Source organism: Mytilus trossulus, chromosome 6, assembly GCF_036588685.1.
Source record: "Mytilus trossulus isolate FHL-02 chromosome 6, PNRI_Mtr1.1.1.hap1, whole genome shotgun sequence".
In the NCBI taxonomy this organism is placed as follows: Eukaryota; Metazoa; Mollusca; class Bivalvia; order Mytilida; family Mytilidae; genus Mytilus; species Mytilus trossulus.
This window is the reverse complement of record NC_086378.1, coordinates 2604210-2621848: the sequence shown is the minus strand read 5'-3', so window position 1 is coordinate 2621848 and position 17639 is coordinate 2604210. Positions and strand designations below refer to the sequence as shown.

Genomic DNA, 17639 nt, shown 5'->3' with positions numbered 1-17639 from the left:
AAATACATCATAAAATATTAAGATGTAAAAAAACTGCTTGTTATCACTGAATGGTAAAGATTATTTAAATTTATCAGTTGGTAGTAAAAAGTGAATATACATTGTATATTGTATATAACAAAGATTTAAGTTGATTCTGGACAAAGAAAGATAACTCCAATTAAAAAAAATTCTTGCAGATATTTCTTGCTTACTATACTGGACAAAGAAAGATAACTCTTAATTAAAAAATAAATTGCTATTTCACAATATTGTGAAATTAGATATTTCTTGCCATTGCACAATACTGTGCAATTGAAAAGACTTGCTATTGCATAATACTTAATATAATAATTTTAGATCCTGATTTGGACCAACTTGAAAACTGGGCCCATAATCAAAAATCTAAGTACATGTTTAGATTCAGCATATCAAAGAGGCCCAAGAATTTAATTTTTGTTAAAATCAAACTTAGTTTTATTTTGGACCCTTTGCACTTTAATTTAGACCAATTTTAAAACTGGGCCAAAAATGAAGAATCTACATAGACACAGTTAGATTTGGCATATCAAAGAACCCCAATTATTCAATTTTTGATGAAATCAAACAATGTTTAATTTTGGACCTCGATTTGGGCCAACTTGAAAACTGGGCCAATAATCAAAAATCTAAGTACATTTTAAGATTCAGCATATCAAAGAACCCCAAGGTTTCAATTTTTGTTAAAATCAAACTAAGTTTAATTTTGGACCCTTTGGACCTTAATGTAGACCAATTTGAAAACAGGACCAAAAATTAAGAATCTACATACACAGTTAGATTCGGCATATTAAAGAACCCCAATTATTCAATTTTGATGAAATCAAACAAAGTTTAATTTTGGACCCTTTGGGCCCCTTTTTCCTTAACTGTTGGGACCAAAACTCCCAAAATCAATACAAACCTTCCTTTTATAGTCATAAACCTTATGTTTAAATTTCATAGATTTCTATTTACTTATACTAACGCTATGGTGCGAAAACCAAGAAAAATGCTTATTTGGGTCCCTTTTTGGCCCCTAATTTCTTAACTGTTGGGACCGAAACTCCCAAACTCAATATTAACCTTCCTTTTGTGGTCATAAACATTGTGTTTAAATTTCATTGATTTCTATTCACTTTAACTAAAGTTATTGTGCGAAAACCAAGAATAATGCTTATTTGGGCCCTTTTTTGGTCCCTATTTCCTAAACTGTTGAAACCAAAACTCCCAAAATCAATCCCAACCTTTCTTTTGTGGTCATAAACCTTGTGTCAAAATTTCATAGATTTCTATTAACTTAAACTAAAGTTATAGTGCGAAAACGAAGAAAATGCTTATTTGGGCCCTTTTTGGCCCCTAATTCCTCAAATGTTGGGACCAAAAATTCCCAAAATCAATACCAGCCTTCCTTTTATGGTCATAAACCTTGTGTTAAAATTTCATAGATTTCTATTCACTTTTACTAAAGTTAGAGTGCGAAAACTAAAAGTATTCGGACGACAACGACGACGACGACGACGACGACGCCAACGTGATAGCAATATACGACGAAAATTTTTTCAAAATTTGCGGTCGTATAAAAAGTCATGGATGAGAATATTAAACTATATAACGAAAACTTGCGCACTAAGATGAGAAATATGAGATTCAAAAACCCCAGGGAATTTTGGAAAATTTTGAATAAAGTTTAACATAAAAACAATTGTAATATCACCACTGAGTCATTGTTTACTTTTTTTAAAGATATAAACAAAAATAAGTATGAAGGAGATACTTATGATATTAACAATGATGTTAGTCAAGAATGTTCAAATTCTATGTTAAATGATAGTATTACAGCTGAAGAAATATTAAAAGCTATAAAACATATAAAAAATAACAAATCGTCGGGTGACGATATGATTGTAAATGAATACATTTCCTCGTCTATTGATTGTATGATTGATATTTATGTGTATATATTTAATATTATTTTTGATTCGGGTATTTTACCCGAGGCATGGATTATAGGTAATGTCATACCAGTCTTTAAGAACAAAGGTAGCTCTGCCGAACCACAGAATTACCGTCCTATCACTCTTTTGTCATGTCTTAATAAGATTTTTACTTCTATTTTAAACACTAGATTGTGTGATTATCTTGATGAGTACTCTATTTTACTAGAAAATCAAGCAGGTTTCAGACATGGATATTTAACTACTGATCATTTATTTTCAGTATATGCACTATTCGAGTTACTTAGATTAAGAAAGAAGAAACTTTACTGTGCCTTTGTCAATTTTGAAAAGGCCTTTGATTTTATACAAAGAAATTTTTTATTATTTAAACTTTTAGAGAATAATATAAATGGCAAATTTTTCTGTATTATACAAAATTTGTACGAAAATGTAAAATCACGCATTATATTTAATGGTGAGAAATCAGAGTTATTTACTTGTGAAATGGGTGTAAGACAGGGAGAAAATCTTTCCCCTGCTCTGTTTGCAATATTTTTAAATGATTTACAACATTTTTTTGAAGGCAAAGATGTACTTGGTGTAAATTCTATTAGTGATGACCTCGAACATGAGTTAACAGTATTTTTAAAAATATTTTTATGTTATTATATGCGGATGACACTGTGATGTTTTCTGAGAGTAGTGAAGATTTACAAAACATGTTAAATGAATTTGATGATTATTGTGAAAAATGGCAACTCAAAATAAATGTTAACAAGACAAAAGTTCTTATATTCTCCAAAGGGAGACAACCCAAAAATATTAGATTTGTTATACAGAATAGAGAATTAGAAATTGTAACTGAGTATAAATACCTCGGTATATTTTTTGCTAGAAGTGGTTCTTTTTTAAAGACCCGAAAATATATTTGTGAACAAGCTACAAAAGCAATGTATGGTATTTTAAAAAAGTGTAGACAAAACAGTTTGACTATAGAATGTCAGTTAGACATGTTTGATAAGATAGTTTTACCTATTCTTCTTTATGGTTCGGAAATTTGGGGATTTGAAAATTTTGATTTGATAGAACGTATACATTTAAAATTTTGTAAGCTTGTTCTACATTTAAAACAGAGTACGCCTAGCTGTATTGTCTATGCGGAATTGGGTAGATATCCTGTAATTATTAATGCCTAAGTTCGTATGGTTAGTTTCTTATGTAGATTACTATGTGGTAAAGAAAGTAAAATTTCATGTCTTTTATATAAACTATTGTATATTAATTTTCATAACTATGGTCTTAACTGTAAATGGATATCATTTGTAAAACCTGTTTTTGATACCTGTGGAATGTCAAATATCTGGTCGAATCAAATGTTAGATAAATCAGTCTTCACGCTGAGTGGCAGCCCTGGCAGCCCAGGCTTGTAAAATTGCTCTTGGGCCTGTGAAAATCATGTATACAGGCCAACAGAATGTAACTAAAAATTTTCAAAAATTGAGCTCCGGGCCTGTAGATTTATCAGTTCATCGTGAAGACTGATAAATGGGTAATCAAAAGTATTGAGTTGAAACTTAAAGACCAGTTTTTGCAGAATTGACTAAGCGAAATTAACACTACTCCTAAATGCTTATGTTATAGAATTTTTAAAACTGATATTAAATTAGAAAGCTATTTTTCCAAATTGTCAATATATAATCAATTTTTATTGTGTAAATTTAGATGTGGAAGTCACCGATTACCTATCGAGACGGGAAGGTGGAATAACATATCAAGAAATGATAGGTTGTGCCATCTTTGCGAATCAAGTGACGTAGGTGATGAATATCATTATGTTATGTCATGTAATGCTCTTACTCAAGAAAGAAAGAGGTTGTTACCAAACTATTGTACTCTTCGTCCAAATATTTATAAATATCAACAATTAATGAGCTCTAATAATCATATTGTTCTTGAAAAACTTTGTAGATTTATAAAAATTATAAATGTGAGGGTCACTCCTCCTGGTTAGTTTGTAATTTAATGTTTATGTTTGTATTGTTCACATGTGCTTCAATATTTTATGTAATTGCTTATAAAATATATTCTCTGTAACTATGTAACTTGTAGTTTATGAGAAATAAAATTCATTCATTCATTCATTCTATTCCTGGGTGACCAAAGAATCTGTTCTACTTGAACTATTGACGTCATAAAGCAAACTCTTTTCCATTGTGGCATCATGACATATATTTTGTATTATGACGTTAAAATTTTAGAGATGTCCACCAATGGTTGACAAATAGCAATAAGGTGATTTACATGTACCTTCATCAAAAACTTTCAAGGCTGATTAAAATAAAACATATTCACTATTAAGACCTAATTTACACTTTTATTAATATGCAAAATTGTCTAGATCTGCCCGTTATTAAAATAAAAAAATTCCCGCAAAATTTTGCATCACATAAATTTCTTTTAATTTATAAACAAGGTACATTGTAAAATGACTGTTCTTCAGAGAAGGATCTCATTGAGTCATTCTATAATAAAATATATAATGACACAACCTTCAAATAAGGGATATATTTTTTTAAAGTAATAGTTACAAATTTATAGATATAAAAAATAAAAATAAATCATTCATAAAACTAAAAGATAAATTTTATTATACTGAAATATGAAGAAGTTACATGCTAATTAGAGTTCTAAAAACATGATTTTTCAGACTTATTTTTGTTTCTTATAATACAAAACTGTATCTCTAAGTAAATTATGTTACATAAGACTGGGTTAGGTACCGGTTTATTTTAGGTAATTGGACGAACCTTTTTCAAAACTGACAGCTGAAATAAGCATAAAAGATGAAAATCATTGTGCAGATTTACTAATCTTCCTTTAAATTGATCATTTTGAGGGCATATTTATTTCCTTAACTTGTCATATGCGTTCCAAAAGTGGTTGTTTATAAAGATCTTAGTTTTTTTACCTCGTAAACTTCGTTTTCCGCCATTGGGTTTATGGTCGATAGGTGGCGCATTTGTTTGAAAATGGCTGCCTCCATAAGGAGGACTTTTCAAAATCATATTTTCACCTTCAAGAAGTTAGTTTGATTATGAAATGATAAGACTTTAATGTATACATCACATGTTTTTTCTAAGAATTATAATCTTAAGTTCCATAACCCTTTTCAACTACATGTAACTATTTAAAAAAAGTTTACCTCTTTCTCAGTTTCTGATCAAAGTCCACTTTCTCCTCAGGTAAGGAACGAAAGGGAGGTTCAGGTTGGTTTTATGTAGGTCCAAACTGACAGTTAGTGATGAGGTACTGCTGTAACCTCTTGTCGGTGACTGTATAGAATAGGGCTCTTCACGGTTAGTTCGGCCATGTTGGTTAGGGGGCAGATTTTTTAGAAAGTATGGGAAATACTATGTGTGTTTCCAAGCAACTGCTCTGTTTCTATGATGTTTTCCCGTATTTTTGCCCCCTATCCAATATGGCCGAACTAACCGTGAAGAGCCCTATTCTAGTCAAATCGGCACCTGGTTTAATCGGCACTTGGTCAAATCGGCACTTGGTCAAATCGGCACCTAGTCAAATTGGCACCTGGTTAAATCGGCACTTGATGTAGTCAATTCGGCACCCATGTAAAATTTGTTTTAATATATATATATGTTGTGTACAACAGGTTGGGAACAAACCCTCTCTATGGTGATTATACCTGTATAGAGGGATAAACCTTCTATAGAGGGATAAAATTATCCCTCTTTATAGAGGGGTATTTTTGTTTATACATCTATACTATAGCTGCGGACAGTGGTACAATGTATCACATCAACTGCCAACAAATTAACCGCTCCATGTATGAAATATTAGGAAACAGTAACATCTCATGGGAATGCGTCAACTGTGGCTTGCCAAATTTTTCCACAACCTTTTTCAACACCACAATTGAGACATCAAACAGTAATTCAGAATTAGACATAAGTAATGAGCCAAATGGTGTGGATAACATCGGGCCACCAAATTTTACATCTTCACCCTTACCAAAAAAACAGGGGAAATACAGAAATAACAAAAACAAACCTAATCCATGTAAAACACCTCTGAGAACACTTACCATCAATTTTCAGTCTATGAAAAATAAAAAGCCTGAAATAGAACAAATAATTGAATCTTGTGAACCAGACATAATTTATGGCACAGAAACCTGGCTCTCAAATACTATATCACCATACGAGTATATATCACCATCAAAGTACACCGTATACAACAAAAATAGAAAAGATGGATATGGAGGAGTACTACTAGCAGTATCAAATAAATACGTATCATCACTAGTAAATGAATTTGACACAGATTGTGAAATAATTTGGGCAAAAATAACATCACCAAATAGTAAAACGCTCTACTTAGGTGCCTACTATAGACCACCTTCAGATAAAGGGGAATCATTAGAAAACATGGGTATCTCTCTTAATACTGCATGCAAGAAAACAAATGCAAACATCTGGCTGAGTGGTGACTTTAATCTAGGCCACATAAACTGGGAAAAACACTGGGTATTACCAAACAAACCTGATCCAGCACTACACCAACAACTGCTTAATATTCTGGATGATAATAACCTAGTACAAGTAATTGACAAAAACACCAGAAATGAAAGAACTTTAGATCTAATGTGCATGACAAACCCATCATTTATCAACAGAGTTGAGACCCTCCCACCAATAAGAGGAAGCGACCATGATATTGTCTTTTGTGAAATCAACTTTGCTATACCAACACCAAAACAACAACCACTTAAAGCACTAATATACAAAAAAGCAAACTGGGAGAACATAAAGAAAGACCTTATTCTTATATATGATCATTTAAAAGCAAACAAGACAAATATGACTATCGATGATCTATGGACCACCTTTAAAACAAAAACAACAGAGACCATCAACAAAAATATACCAACTAAAGTAATTGGAAAAAAATCAAAATTACCATGGGTAAATAGAGACCTGAAAAGACTCATAAGAAAGAAAAACAAACTCTATAAAAAGAAAAGTCATGACTCAAAATACAAAAATAAATACAAAGAGGTAAAGACCAAACTCCAAAAAGAGATGAGAATAGCATACTGGGCATACATCGAAAATATGATCTTTGACATCGACATAAAAGAACCAGATCAGCATTAATATTGCTTTAACAAACAACCAAAAAAGTTGTACTCTTATATAAAAAGCCAAAGAAAAGAAAACACCGGCATTGCATCCTTAAGAAGCGAAGGCACCCTCCATACAAACCCCTCTGATAAAGCCAACATACTAAACCAACAATTTAAATCTGCTTTCACATCAGAAACTAACACAGAAATACCAACAAAAGAAGCTAGTACACACTCTAAAATGGAACTAATTAACATCAGTCGGGAAGGTGTATACAAACTCATAAAAAACATAAACATCAATAAAGCTACAGGACCAGATACTATCGCTGGCAAAATACTGAAGGAAAACATCGAAATAACCTCAGACATACTTGTAATCATTTTTGACAAATCTCTTGAGACAGGCAAAGTACCATCAGACTGGAACCATGCAAACGTTACACCAGTATTTAAAAAAGGAGACAAACATCATCCTGGTAATTATAGACCAATCTCACTTACCTGTATCTCATGTAAATTACTTGAACATATACTAGCTAGCAATATGATGAAACATCTTGAAGCAAATAACATCCTATATGAACTACAACACGGATTTAGAGCAAAAAGATCTTGTGAATCTCAAGTAATATCTCTTATACACCAACTAGCTCAAAACAACGATAAAAATATACAAACTGACTTAGTTATCATGGATTTTGCCAAAGCATTTGACAAAGTGCCACACAAACGCTTACTTTTCAAATTAAAACACTATGGCATCTCTGATCAAGCAATAAACTGGATCCAATCATTTTTATCTAACAGAACTCAAACAGTCCTTCTCGAAAACACGACATCTGAAAAAATTCCAGTAACATCAGGCGTTCCTCAGGGCACTGTACTAGGACCAATACTCTTTCTTATCTACATCAATGATTTACCTGACTACCTTAAACACAGCCAAATAAGACTCTTTGCAGACGACAGCATTATCTACCGGCCTATTACCTGCCAAAACGATTGTATTAAGCTTCAAGAAGACATAGAAGCAGCTATTAAATGGGAACAAGACTGGCTCATGTCATTCCACCCTGACAAATGTAACATCTTAAGAGTCTCAACAAAGAAAAAACAAATACACTTCTATTACAACATGCACGGTCATATCCTAGAACAAGTACAATCAGCTAAATATCTAGGCATTACAATCTCTTCATATCTCAAATGGAACAAACATATACAACAATTAGCAGCAAAAGCAAATCAATCTTTATCTTTCGTCAGACGCAACCTAAAAATTAGTTCAAAATTAGTGAAGGAAAGAGCATATCAAACTATAGTAAGACCAAAACTCGAATACTGTTGTACCGTTTGGGACCCATACACATCAGAAAATATATACAGACTGGAACAAGTGCAAAGAAGAGCTGCACGATATACATGCAACAAATTTCACAACACCAGCAGTGTATCTAATATGCTTCAAAATCTGAAATGGCAAACTCTACAAGAACGAAGGCTTAAAACCAGATTACAAATGTTCCACAAAGTAATAAATAACGAAATTGCTATACCATCACAAGATATTCTGATAAAAAGCCAGTCCAAAACAAGATCTACTCATCAATTAACATTCAGACAGCTCCAATGCAATAAAGACAGTTTTAAATTCTCATTCTTCAGCCAAACAATCAAAGACTGGAATAAACTACCACCTGAAATTTCAAACAAAACTTCTACAGACAACTTTAAGGATGCACTTACCCATGAAGTACTCCTTAAAACCTTCTCTCACTTAAACTAAATGTACCTATTGTTTTTATCTTAATTTAAAAAAATAAAATAAAAAATGTAAAAATTAAAAGTTCAATAAAAATTGTAAATCTTAAAAATAAAGAAAAATTGAAATTAATTTTAAAAAGCAACCTCAATCAGGCATGCGCCAGAATGTAATCTTCAAAATGTTGATGGTATTCTGTAACTAAAGAAGAAGAAGAAGAAGACTGGATTTAAATCAAAACAGGGCAGAATGGCATTCTCTACTTATTATGGCAGTAACCTGCAACAGTTGATGCACCAATAGGGCTCTTCACGGTTAGTTCGGCCATATTGGATAGGGGGCAGATTTTTTGGAAGGAGGAGGAAATAGTATGAAAGTGTGGGAAATCCTATGTGTGTTTCCAAGCAACAGCTCTGTTTTAATGATGTTTTCCCGTATTTTTCACACCATTTTTACCTCTATTATGAAAATCTGCCCCCTATCCAATATGGCCGAACTAACCGTGAAGAGCCCTATTGATGTACTTAGTTTAATATGCACATGCCCAGTTTGCTGCTTATCTGACTAAATATAAATTCTATTGTTCACCATGATTGAAAGCTGTGATGATCAGGTAAATTCTACTCACTTATGCCTCACTGAACAGAATTTCTATTGTTAGATTTAACATGAAATTTAAAGGTCAACTATTCCTTTTGATGTTGATCAGGTGTTCAGATAGGTATACAATAGATTTCATGTTTTGTCACTTTAGCAGAAAACCGGTTATCCCAATTTTTAGTAAAGTGCATATGTAGCCAATATAATTAGAAAATGCCATTCTGCCCTAATTTGCTTTAAATCCAGTGCAAACACAAATACCCCTCTATAGAGGGATAATTTTATCCCTCTAAAGAAGGTTTATCCCTCTATACAGGTATAATCACCATCCAGGGGGTTTGTTCCCAACCTGTACAAGATGTAACTTTGTACAAATTATAATTTGTTCAGGGTTTTTGTACAAGTTATATTTTTTTTGACACACATTTTCTTACACCAGGTGATACAAGTTTATCTTTAAAAATGTTCTTGTTCAATCTTTAGATTTCAATTTATATACTTTAACCTAACATTTCGTGCTATTATCCTTGTCCTCACAATCTACATCTATATCGTTGAAATGCAAAGGGTCTAAGACCCATCACGCAAGTACTAATTTGGTCATTCAATATGGTGCTCATTATGAAAATGAGAATACCTAAATGGTTTAAATTCTAAATTTATTAATTTAATTTTCTCCTGATACCACATATATCCATAAAAAGTCTTTAAATGGTCTAACAATGTTTTTGTATTAATTCTCACTATTAGACTGTATCATAAAGTTGTGAAAATATGACAGAACTGTGCTAAACAAAGGCCGGTGTTACATTGTGTTTTCACTATGTACTTGATTATAAAAGTTATTAATTAATTGAAAGGTAAATTTATTAAAACATCAGTCACATTATGTTGAGAAAACTTTAAATGATTAACTTTTGTATTTTTACTGCTTGATGCTTTTTAACATGTAATGCATGATAAAATCCAACCCCCAAAATAGATCATGATCGATTTTATACATTTTAGAATTATTTATATTGTAACGTGATCAAGGGGAGGTCAATACCGACACAGACGGACGGACATAGCCATCTATGGCACGACAATTTATCCTGTGGTAAATTCCCAGTAACTAAATAATACGATATTTATATATACAAGTTTATTAACAAATGTACATTACTTCCGACTTATTGACAGTTAGCTACAAAGTTTTCACATATTAACTTTAAATGCAAGTCCTCCAGAATCTAACTGATTCAAGACTGAAAATGATCAAGGAATACACAACATCCTTACAGTATCACAGCTGATACACAATCTCCCAGTTGCTTGACCAACTGACCTTTATCATAGAGTGTAATTACTTCATCTCTAGACAAACAAAATAGGCATAACAAATTTTATTACCCTACACACAGGACATCGTTTCTGGTTTTAATCACATCTGACAGTTCAACTTTAACTGCAGATAATAAACTAGCAACTTGTCAAATTAGCCTTGCGTTATTACTTTTCTCTATACACAAATAAACAGTTATAAAGCCTAACTAACTTAAGGTCAATATTTACAAAACATTAAAATATTACAATATATATCTGGGACTATTATGCTAGTATACTTAAATTACTCTAACTTAGCATAATAGTCCCAGTCCCATATATTATATTAAATATTATTGGATGCTAAATTGACTTAAATAGGTGCCGATTTGACTAGATGCCGATTTAACCAGGTGCCAATTTGACTTTTTTCTATGGGTGCCGATTTGACTTGTACCCACTGTATACACCTTTTCGCTATTTGTCCCCATAACTGGACATCAAACAGGTTAAAGTAAAATTTCGATGTCATAATACAAAATAGCTGATGCCACAATGGAAAAGTGATTGTTTCATGACATATATAGTTCGAGCGGGATAGATTCTGTGGTCAGCCGCGATTAGCGATAAGGTGTATACACCTCTTTGGTATTTGTATTGCATTTTTGGACATTGCATAGAAAAAATATCTAGTGCCACCATAGAAAGTTTATAGTTGTATGTTCAACGTCAATAGTTCATTAGACAACTTTTGAGTTCGATGCATCTCCGTCCAAAACATTGGTTTTAGTGAACATCACTTGTGCGTTAAGGAGCCTTGTCACTTCCTTTCCCATATTGAGCGAGTGGTTGGCAAACTATGAAGCGATATTGCACTAATTATCATGATTATTCAGCAAATAGAATTCTTATAACTTACAGTCAGCACTTGTATCATTAGGGAATTGTGATTGTGTACCTATTGAATAAGCATAATTGCTAGTTTATCCTGAACAATGACAATCACTTAGAATTGAATGTTATTAGTGCAGGGTTAGTGACAATCCCCTCTATCTGGTAAATGACGTCAGAAAGGCGTGCATAATTCACAAGTTTATTCCGGTGAATGATGAACTCGATAGTGGTCTATGGAAGCAGATTCTCGTGGAACCAATGCAGATTTCTAAATAGCAATTTATAGGTGTATTGAAATTGCATGCACTATTAATACATGATCTTACAATAGACCACTTTACAGTTATGTCCTCAGCCAGACAAGTATGTCAACTTTGCAAGCTTTTATCTGTTTATGACTTCTTTACCAGATAGTTAGGATCACCAGTATCCCTGCACTACTAAAGTTAACTTATTATCAAGCTTTTTAAAATTGTCATTATGCAGAATAAATTAGAACTAACGTTTGTTCCATAGGTATTTAATAAAAATTCCCTAAAGGCAGCAGATCTGAAGAGCAATTATTCGTATTTGATTTCAGAAAATATTGTGCAATTTAGCTTCATATTTTTTCAACAACTTGCTAAACATGGAAAGGAAGTGAATGCACAAATGATGTTCTGACACTGAAAACAAAGTTTTTAACTGAAATGCAACACACCAGAAAGTTTCCCATTGAAACGTGTAGGTTGTTCATTCATTGAAATAGGAATTTTCAGCTCCAGCTGGCCCGGAACAAAAATTGTACCTTAGAAAATGGACCTAATACAAATTTGCTTGTTTCGGAATCCTTGTATTTATTTCATTCGTATAATATCTTTAATGTTGATTTATCTGAATAAATATTGTTTGAACTAAACTGATATTGTGTATATATAAATGAACTAAAATTTAAAAAAAATGGAACTTGTAATTTTGCCAATTTTGGTCTTTATGTAAAACTGGAATAGTTTACCACAAACCACTCAAAATTTGTAGTTAGTGAGGACAAAATAATAAATACATTTTCATATTCAAAAGAAATTTTGATCAGTTGACTTTTGTATGAGTTATGAGTTAATGTGAACTTATAAATCTGGTAATATTTTGTTGCCTAGTGCCAATGTGGTTATGTGAGATTGCTCTCAGAAGGTTCCTTAATTGCCGAATGAATAATGTTTAATGAATATAATCATGATTTAGTAAAATATTGTGAAAACAAATCGCAACTTCAAAACTTATATTGCTAAATACTCAGCTGTATTAAAGTCAGAGAAAAACAGAAAATTCTAAATTTAATGTAAAATGGTTACATGACGTTTTTTCTTGAAATATTTTGAAATTTACATTTTAATGGTACATGTTACAGAAAAAACATAGATCAATTATTAATTCTTAATTTAAACCATTAATTTTTCTTGTAGTGTACATTTTATGCCAACAAGAGGATTTCAAAGAACAAGGCCAGTCCTAGGGGCTATGGATGCAGAGTTTGAGAAAGCAAAAGTTCAATTGAACACTCTGAAGAATGAACCAGGCAATGATGTAAAACTAACAATTTATGCTTTATTTAAACAGGTAAGTGAACTAGAGGTAAAAGAATAAATTCATAGGCAGATCTACATCCAGGCAACATAAACCTTTTAGATGGTACGTTACACTACAGGGAGATAACTCTGTAAAGTCAGCTAAATGTTTTAATTACGTTGTGTCGTAAAAGGAATACAATGTATATTAAGCTTCCCAATGATCAAAATTGGTGTTTGTCAAATTGCTATATAACCAGTGTTATTTTTCTGACAAAACAGTTGGTTCAATTTTTTTTATATTTTAATATATTTGTTAATGGTCAAAGATGATACTTTGAAAATTTTTATGAAAATTAAACGAGACAAATTAATTTTACTGAAAGTAACATTGTCAGAATTTATTAAACTCTAGTAGAAGGCAGTGTACATTTACTTCCATAAAGAAATATATTTATCTATTTTAACAGTTTTTTTGGTAAAGATTGCATGAAATGCAATCGAAACCCTATGTTACTAACTTGATATCTATATCATACAAGGCCAATCACTACAGTTTTTGATACACAAAATAAAGTGCATTGATCATAACATTCTTTGAACATTCCCAGAAATTTATCAATTTAATATATGCTCAGATATTCATGTCACAAAATGATGTTACACCTATCAACCTGTCAAGAAAATTACATAACTATTGCAAGTTGCAGGAATCTAATATCTGATCTAAAAATATAAATGATTTCATTGTTAAAGTCAGGCCTAAAAAATTGGAGTAATATACCATTGTCCAGAACTGTAGTTGAATCAACTACAAACAATGTGTTATACAATACAATATTTAATTTTACTTCCAATTGATAAACTAAAATAATCTTTACCATTTACCATTCAGTGCTTACAAGTACTTTGATTAATGTCGAATGTTTTGGCTTATGAAACATCCTCTAGAACTACATCAAATTAATATTATTTTCTTTTTTTCATTTTCTTTTTAAGGCAACAATAGGAAAGTGTAATGTTAAAAAACCAGGCATGATGGACTTCGTTGGTAAAGCTAAATGGGATGCATGGAACAATCTCAGTGATATGACCCAGGTAAGATAGATGGTAAAAAACCAGGCATGATGGACTTCGTTGGTAAAGCTAAATGGGATGCATGGAACAATCTCAGTGATATGACACAGGTAAGATAGAGGTGTAAAAATCAGCTGCATGGAACTAACTGAGTGATATGACACAGGTAAGATAGAGGTGTAAAAGTCAGCTGCATTGAACAATCTCAGTGATATGACACAGGTAAGATAGAGGTGTAAAAGTCAGCTGCATTGAACAATCTCAGTGATATGACACAGGTAAGATAGAGGTGTAAAAGTCAGCTGCATTGAACTAACTCAGTGATATGACACAGGTAAGATAGAGGTGTAAAAGTCAGCTGCATGGAACAATCTCAGTGATATGACACAGGTAAGATAGAGGTGTAAAAGTCAGCTGCATTGAACTAACTCAGTGATATGACACAGGTAAGATAGAGGTGTAAAAGTCAGCTGCATTGAACTAACTCAGTGATATGACACAGGTAAGATAGAGGTGTAAAAGTCAGCTGCATTGAACTAACTCAGTGATATGACACAGGTAAGATAGAGGTGTAAAAGTCAGCTGCATGGAACAATCTCAGTGATATGACACAGGTAAGATTGTTGTGAAAAAAATCAGCTGTATAGATAAAAAAATAAGATATGGTATAATTGCCAATGAAACTACTCTCCACAAGAGACCATATCACACAGAAATCAACATCTAAGAGTCACTCTATGTTCTTCAACAATGAGCAAATCCCATACCACACATTTAGCTATAAAAGAGGCTGAAATCACAAATGTAAAACAGTTCAAATGAAAAACATTAATTAACATCCTTATTAATGTACAATTTTTTTTATCAAAAAAGAAATATGTAACAGAGCAAAACAACGACCACTGTGGTTGTTCTAAAGGCAAAATACAATGAAATGATACTGGTATTATTGTCAGAGCTGTTTTAATTTGTAACGGAAGTCTTTATTGATAGTAAAAAATTCTGCAAAGTTGGCTTTTGACGTAGAATGCTGGTCTTTTGTTTCATTTCTCAAACTCATTAGTATTGCTTGAATCAAAAAAAGGTTTGTAAACCCAAACATACAATTTTAATCAATCTGTCCATTTCTAGAATATTGCTAAATTACAATAAAATTGAATAATATAACTTTACACAGGATGAAGCACAGAAGGCCTATATAGATTTAGTACATAAATTGGCAGGAGATGAGAGTCAATCTAAAGCAGCAGCCCCTTCTACAGAAACAGCTGGAAAGTATGAAACTGTTGCTGTTACATTGAATGATGGTATCTTTAAAATAACACTAAATAGACCAGCAAAGAAAAATGCCATTAATTATAAGGTAAAATATGCATACATTTACCTCAAAGCAGTGACAAAACTGTCAGAACATGAACAAAATATTATATGTTTAATCTTTTCTTAGTTGATATAGCTTATTTTTTCAATCACTATTTGTTTATCATTCATTTGTAAACCACAAATTGTTTTTTAAGATTTTCTCTGCATGAAATCAAAGATTCGGTTTGAATCCCAATATGTCATGAGTCTTATCTAGATACTCAGTCTGTCATGGTCACCATTACTGTAAACGGAACAACACTAACTCATCCGCCCATTTCTTCCTTCAACTATCACCTATTTCTCTTCAGTAACATGGTCTGTTTGGTCAGTATACTGATGAAATGGTGTTGTGGTGCTGCCTTCCAGTATTATTTTGGATCAACTCTTTCAACCGTTGAGAAAAGCTACCATTACTCACGGCAAATGATATTCATAATTAATAAGCCAGATTTATATCATTTAAACATTCTCATTTTAAGGTAACATTTACGTCCTTAGTTCTCAACACAGCATAATCATGATAATGGAAGGACAACATAAAATTTTAAGAAGACATTCTCCATATGTTTTAGGGAAACAGCCTTAACAAAATTATTTAAAAAATAAATAAACATTTAGAAATATCATTCTATTAACAGATGTATGAAGAAGTAGGCCTGGCATTATCTGAAGCAGCGAATGACAAGAACTGTACATTAGCTGTTTTGACAGGTATAGATATTTTCATTTTTCTGTCTGTTTAAAATTCAACTGTATGTCAGCATTAATTCTATTTAGTCAGACTGGATCAACTGTTCATGACTAGTAATTATAAATGTATACATATTTATTTACCAGTCATCTTAAAGCATATTTTTTGTTTGATATCAAAGTATTTACTTTTCTACATTGGTTAAAGGTATAGGGGGAGGGTTGAGATCTCACTAACATGTTTAACCCCGCCGCATTTTTGCGCCTGTCCCAAGTCAGGAGCCTCTGGCCTTTGTTAGTCTTGTATTATTGGGGAAAGACGGCTTCAAGCCGTCAATCCCCTATGGGGTTGACCAGAATGACACTCCCTCACATCATTCATTTTGTTTTTATACATGTTATAGTGTGGGAAACCCCCAACAAATCTTACTTAGATTGAAGAGAAGGAGACCCAGAAATGAATAGTTTGACTTTAAACACTTTTTTACACATTTCCCTTCTGTTTCTCACGAAATTATCGTATCTTGAACTCTTCTTTACACTATTTACGTTTATTTAACAATCCGGAAAAATTAGTATGACGAGATATTCTAAATATATCCAACCTACATTGTATTTTATAGTGACGTCATTCTTGGAAGAAGCAGGGATATCCTTCACCAGTTCACTGGTTATTTAAATCATTCTTAGAGATCGTGCACTAATCACAAATTTGTATTTGTTAAATCTAAACATAATATTGTTTACTGTAGATGATTTAAACATCAACATGCAATACTTTAATTTGTAGGTCAACAACTTTCAAAATAAACAAAGATCGTGGGGTTACATGACACAGGGGAAAGAAACGATTTTATTACTTTTTTCGGGTCTCACTAATTAGAGACAAGAAGCGTCAAAAAGCGACAGGAAGCGTCAAGAAGACTATTTAGCGACAAGAAAAATATATTCTTCTTGTCGCTTCTTGTCGCGAAAATTCTTTTTGTTGATAATTAGTGAGACCACTTGTTTCTGTAAAAATTCTGAGAATCTTCCTCCAATTCAGGAGCACCTCAATTGATGAGTAATTATCCACTAAAATAAAAGTTAAAGTATTTAAACACTTCAAATGTGACATTTCATTAGATTAGTAGTCTTCTATTAAAACTAAATTTTTGTGTACCTTCATAATCATTGTAATTGTAAAAAAAAAAAAAAAAAAAATTTGCATTTTTATAGTTTTAACATATTTATATTTACAAATATTTCAAAATTATGATTTGGAAACAAGCTTCACACAGTTTACATCACTCATATTGTTTTTTTTTTTATTAGTACCT

At 32.0% G+C, this 17639-nt stretch overlaps 2 protein-coding genes across 3 annotated transcripts in view; one reads left to right on the top strand and one right to left on the bottom strand.

The window, feature by feature from the left end:
- LOC134720583 (uncharacterized) overlaps positions 1-4960 on the bottom strand; it is a 19521-nt gene extending 14561 nt beyond the window's left edge. Inside the window, exon 1 of the mRNA XM_063582918.1 lies at positions 4906-4960. Coding sequence (XP_063438988.1) covers positions 4906-4956 — 51 coding nt within the window. The 5' untranslated portion in view covers positions 4957-4960. The remainder of the gene's footprint in view (positions 1-4905) is intronic.
- LOC134720584 (enoyl-CoA delta isomerase 2-like) overlaps positions 4876-17639 on the top strand; it is a 25573-nt gene continuing 12809 nt past the window's right edge. The window contains exons 1-5 of one of the 2 annotated variants that reach the window (XM_063582919.1): positions 4876-5019; positions 13087-13240; positions 14188-14286; positions 15443-15628; positions 16269-16341. In XM_063582919.1, the coding sequence (XP_063438989.1) occupies positions 4937-5019; positions 13087-13240; positions 14188-14286; positions 15443-15628; positions 16269-16341 (595 nt within the window). In that variant the 5' untranslated portion in view covers positions 4876-4936. Of the gene's footprint in view, positions 5020-5074; positions 5180-13086; positions 13241-14187; positions 14287-15442; positions 15629-16268; positions 16342-17639 lie in introns of those variants that run through there. The other variant, XM_063582920.1, reaches the window with a different exon arrangement.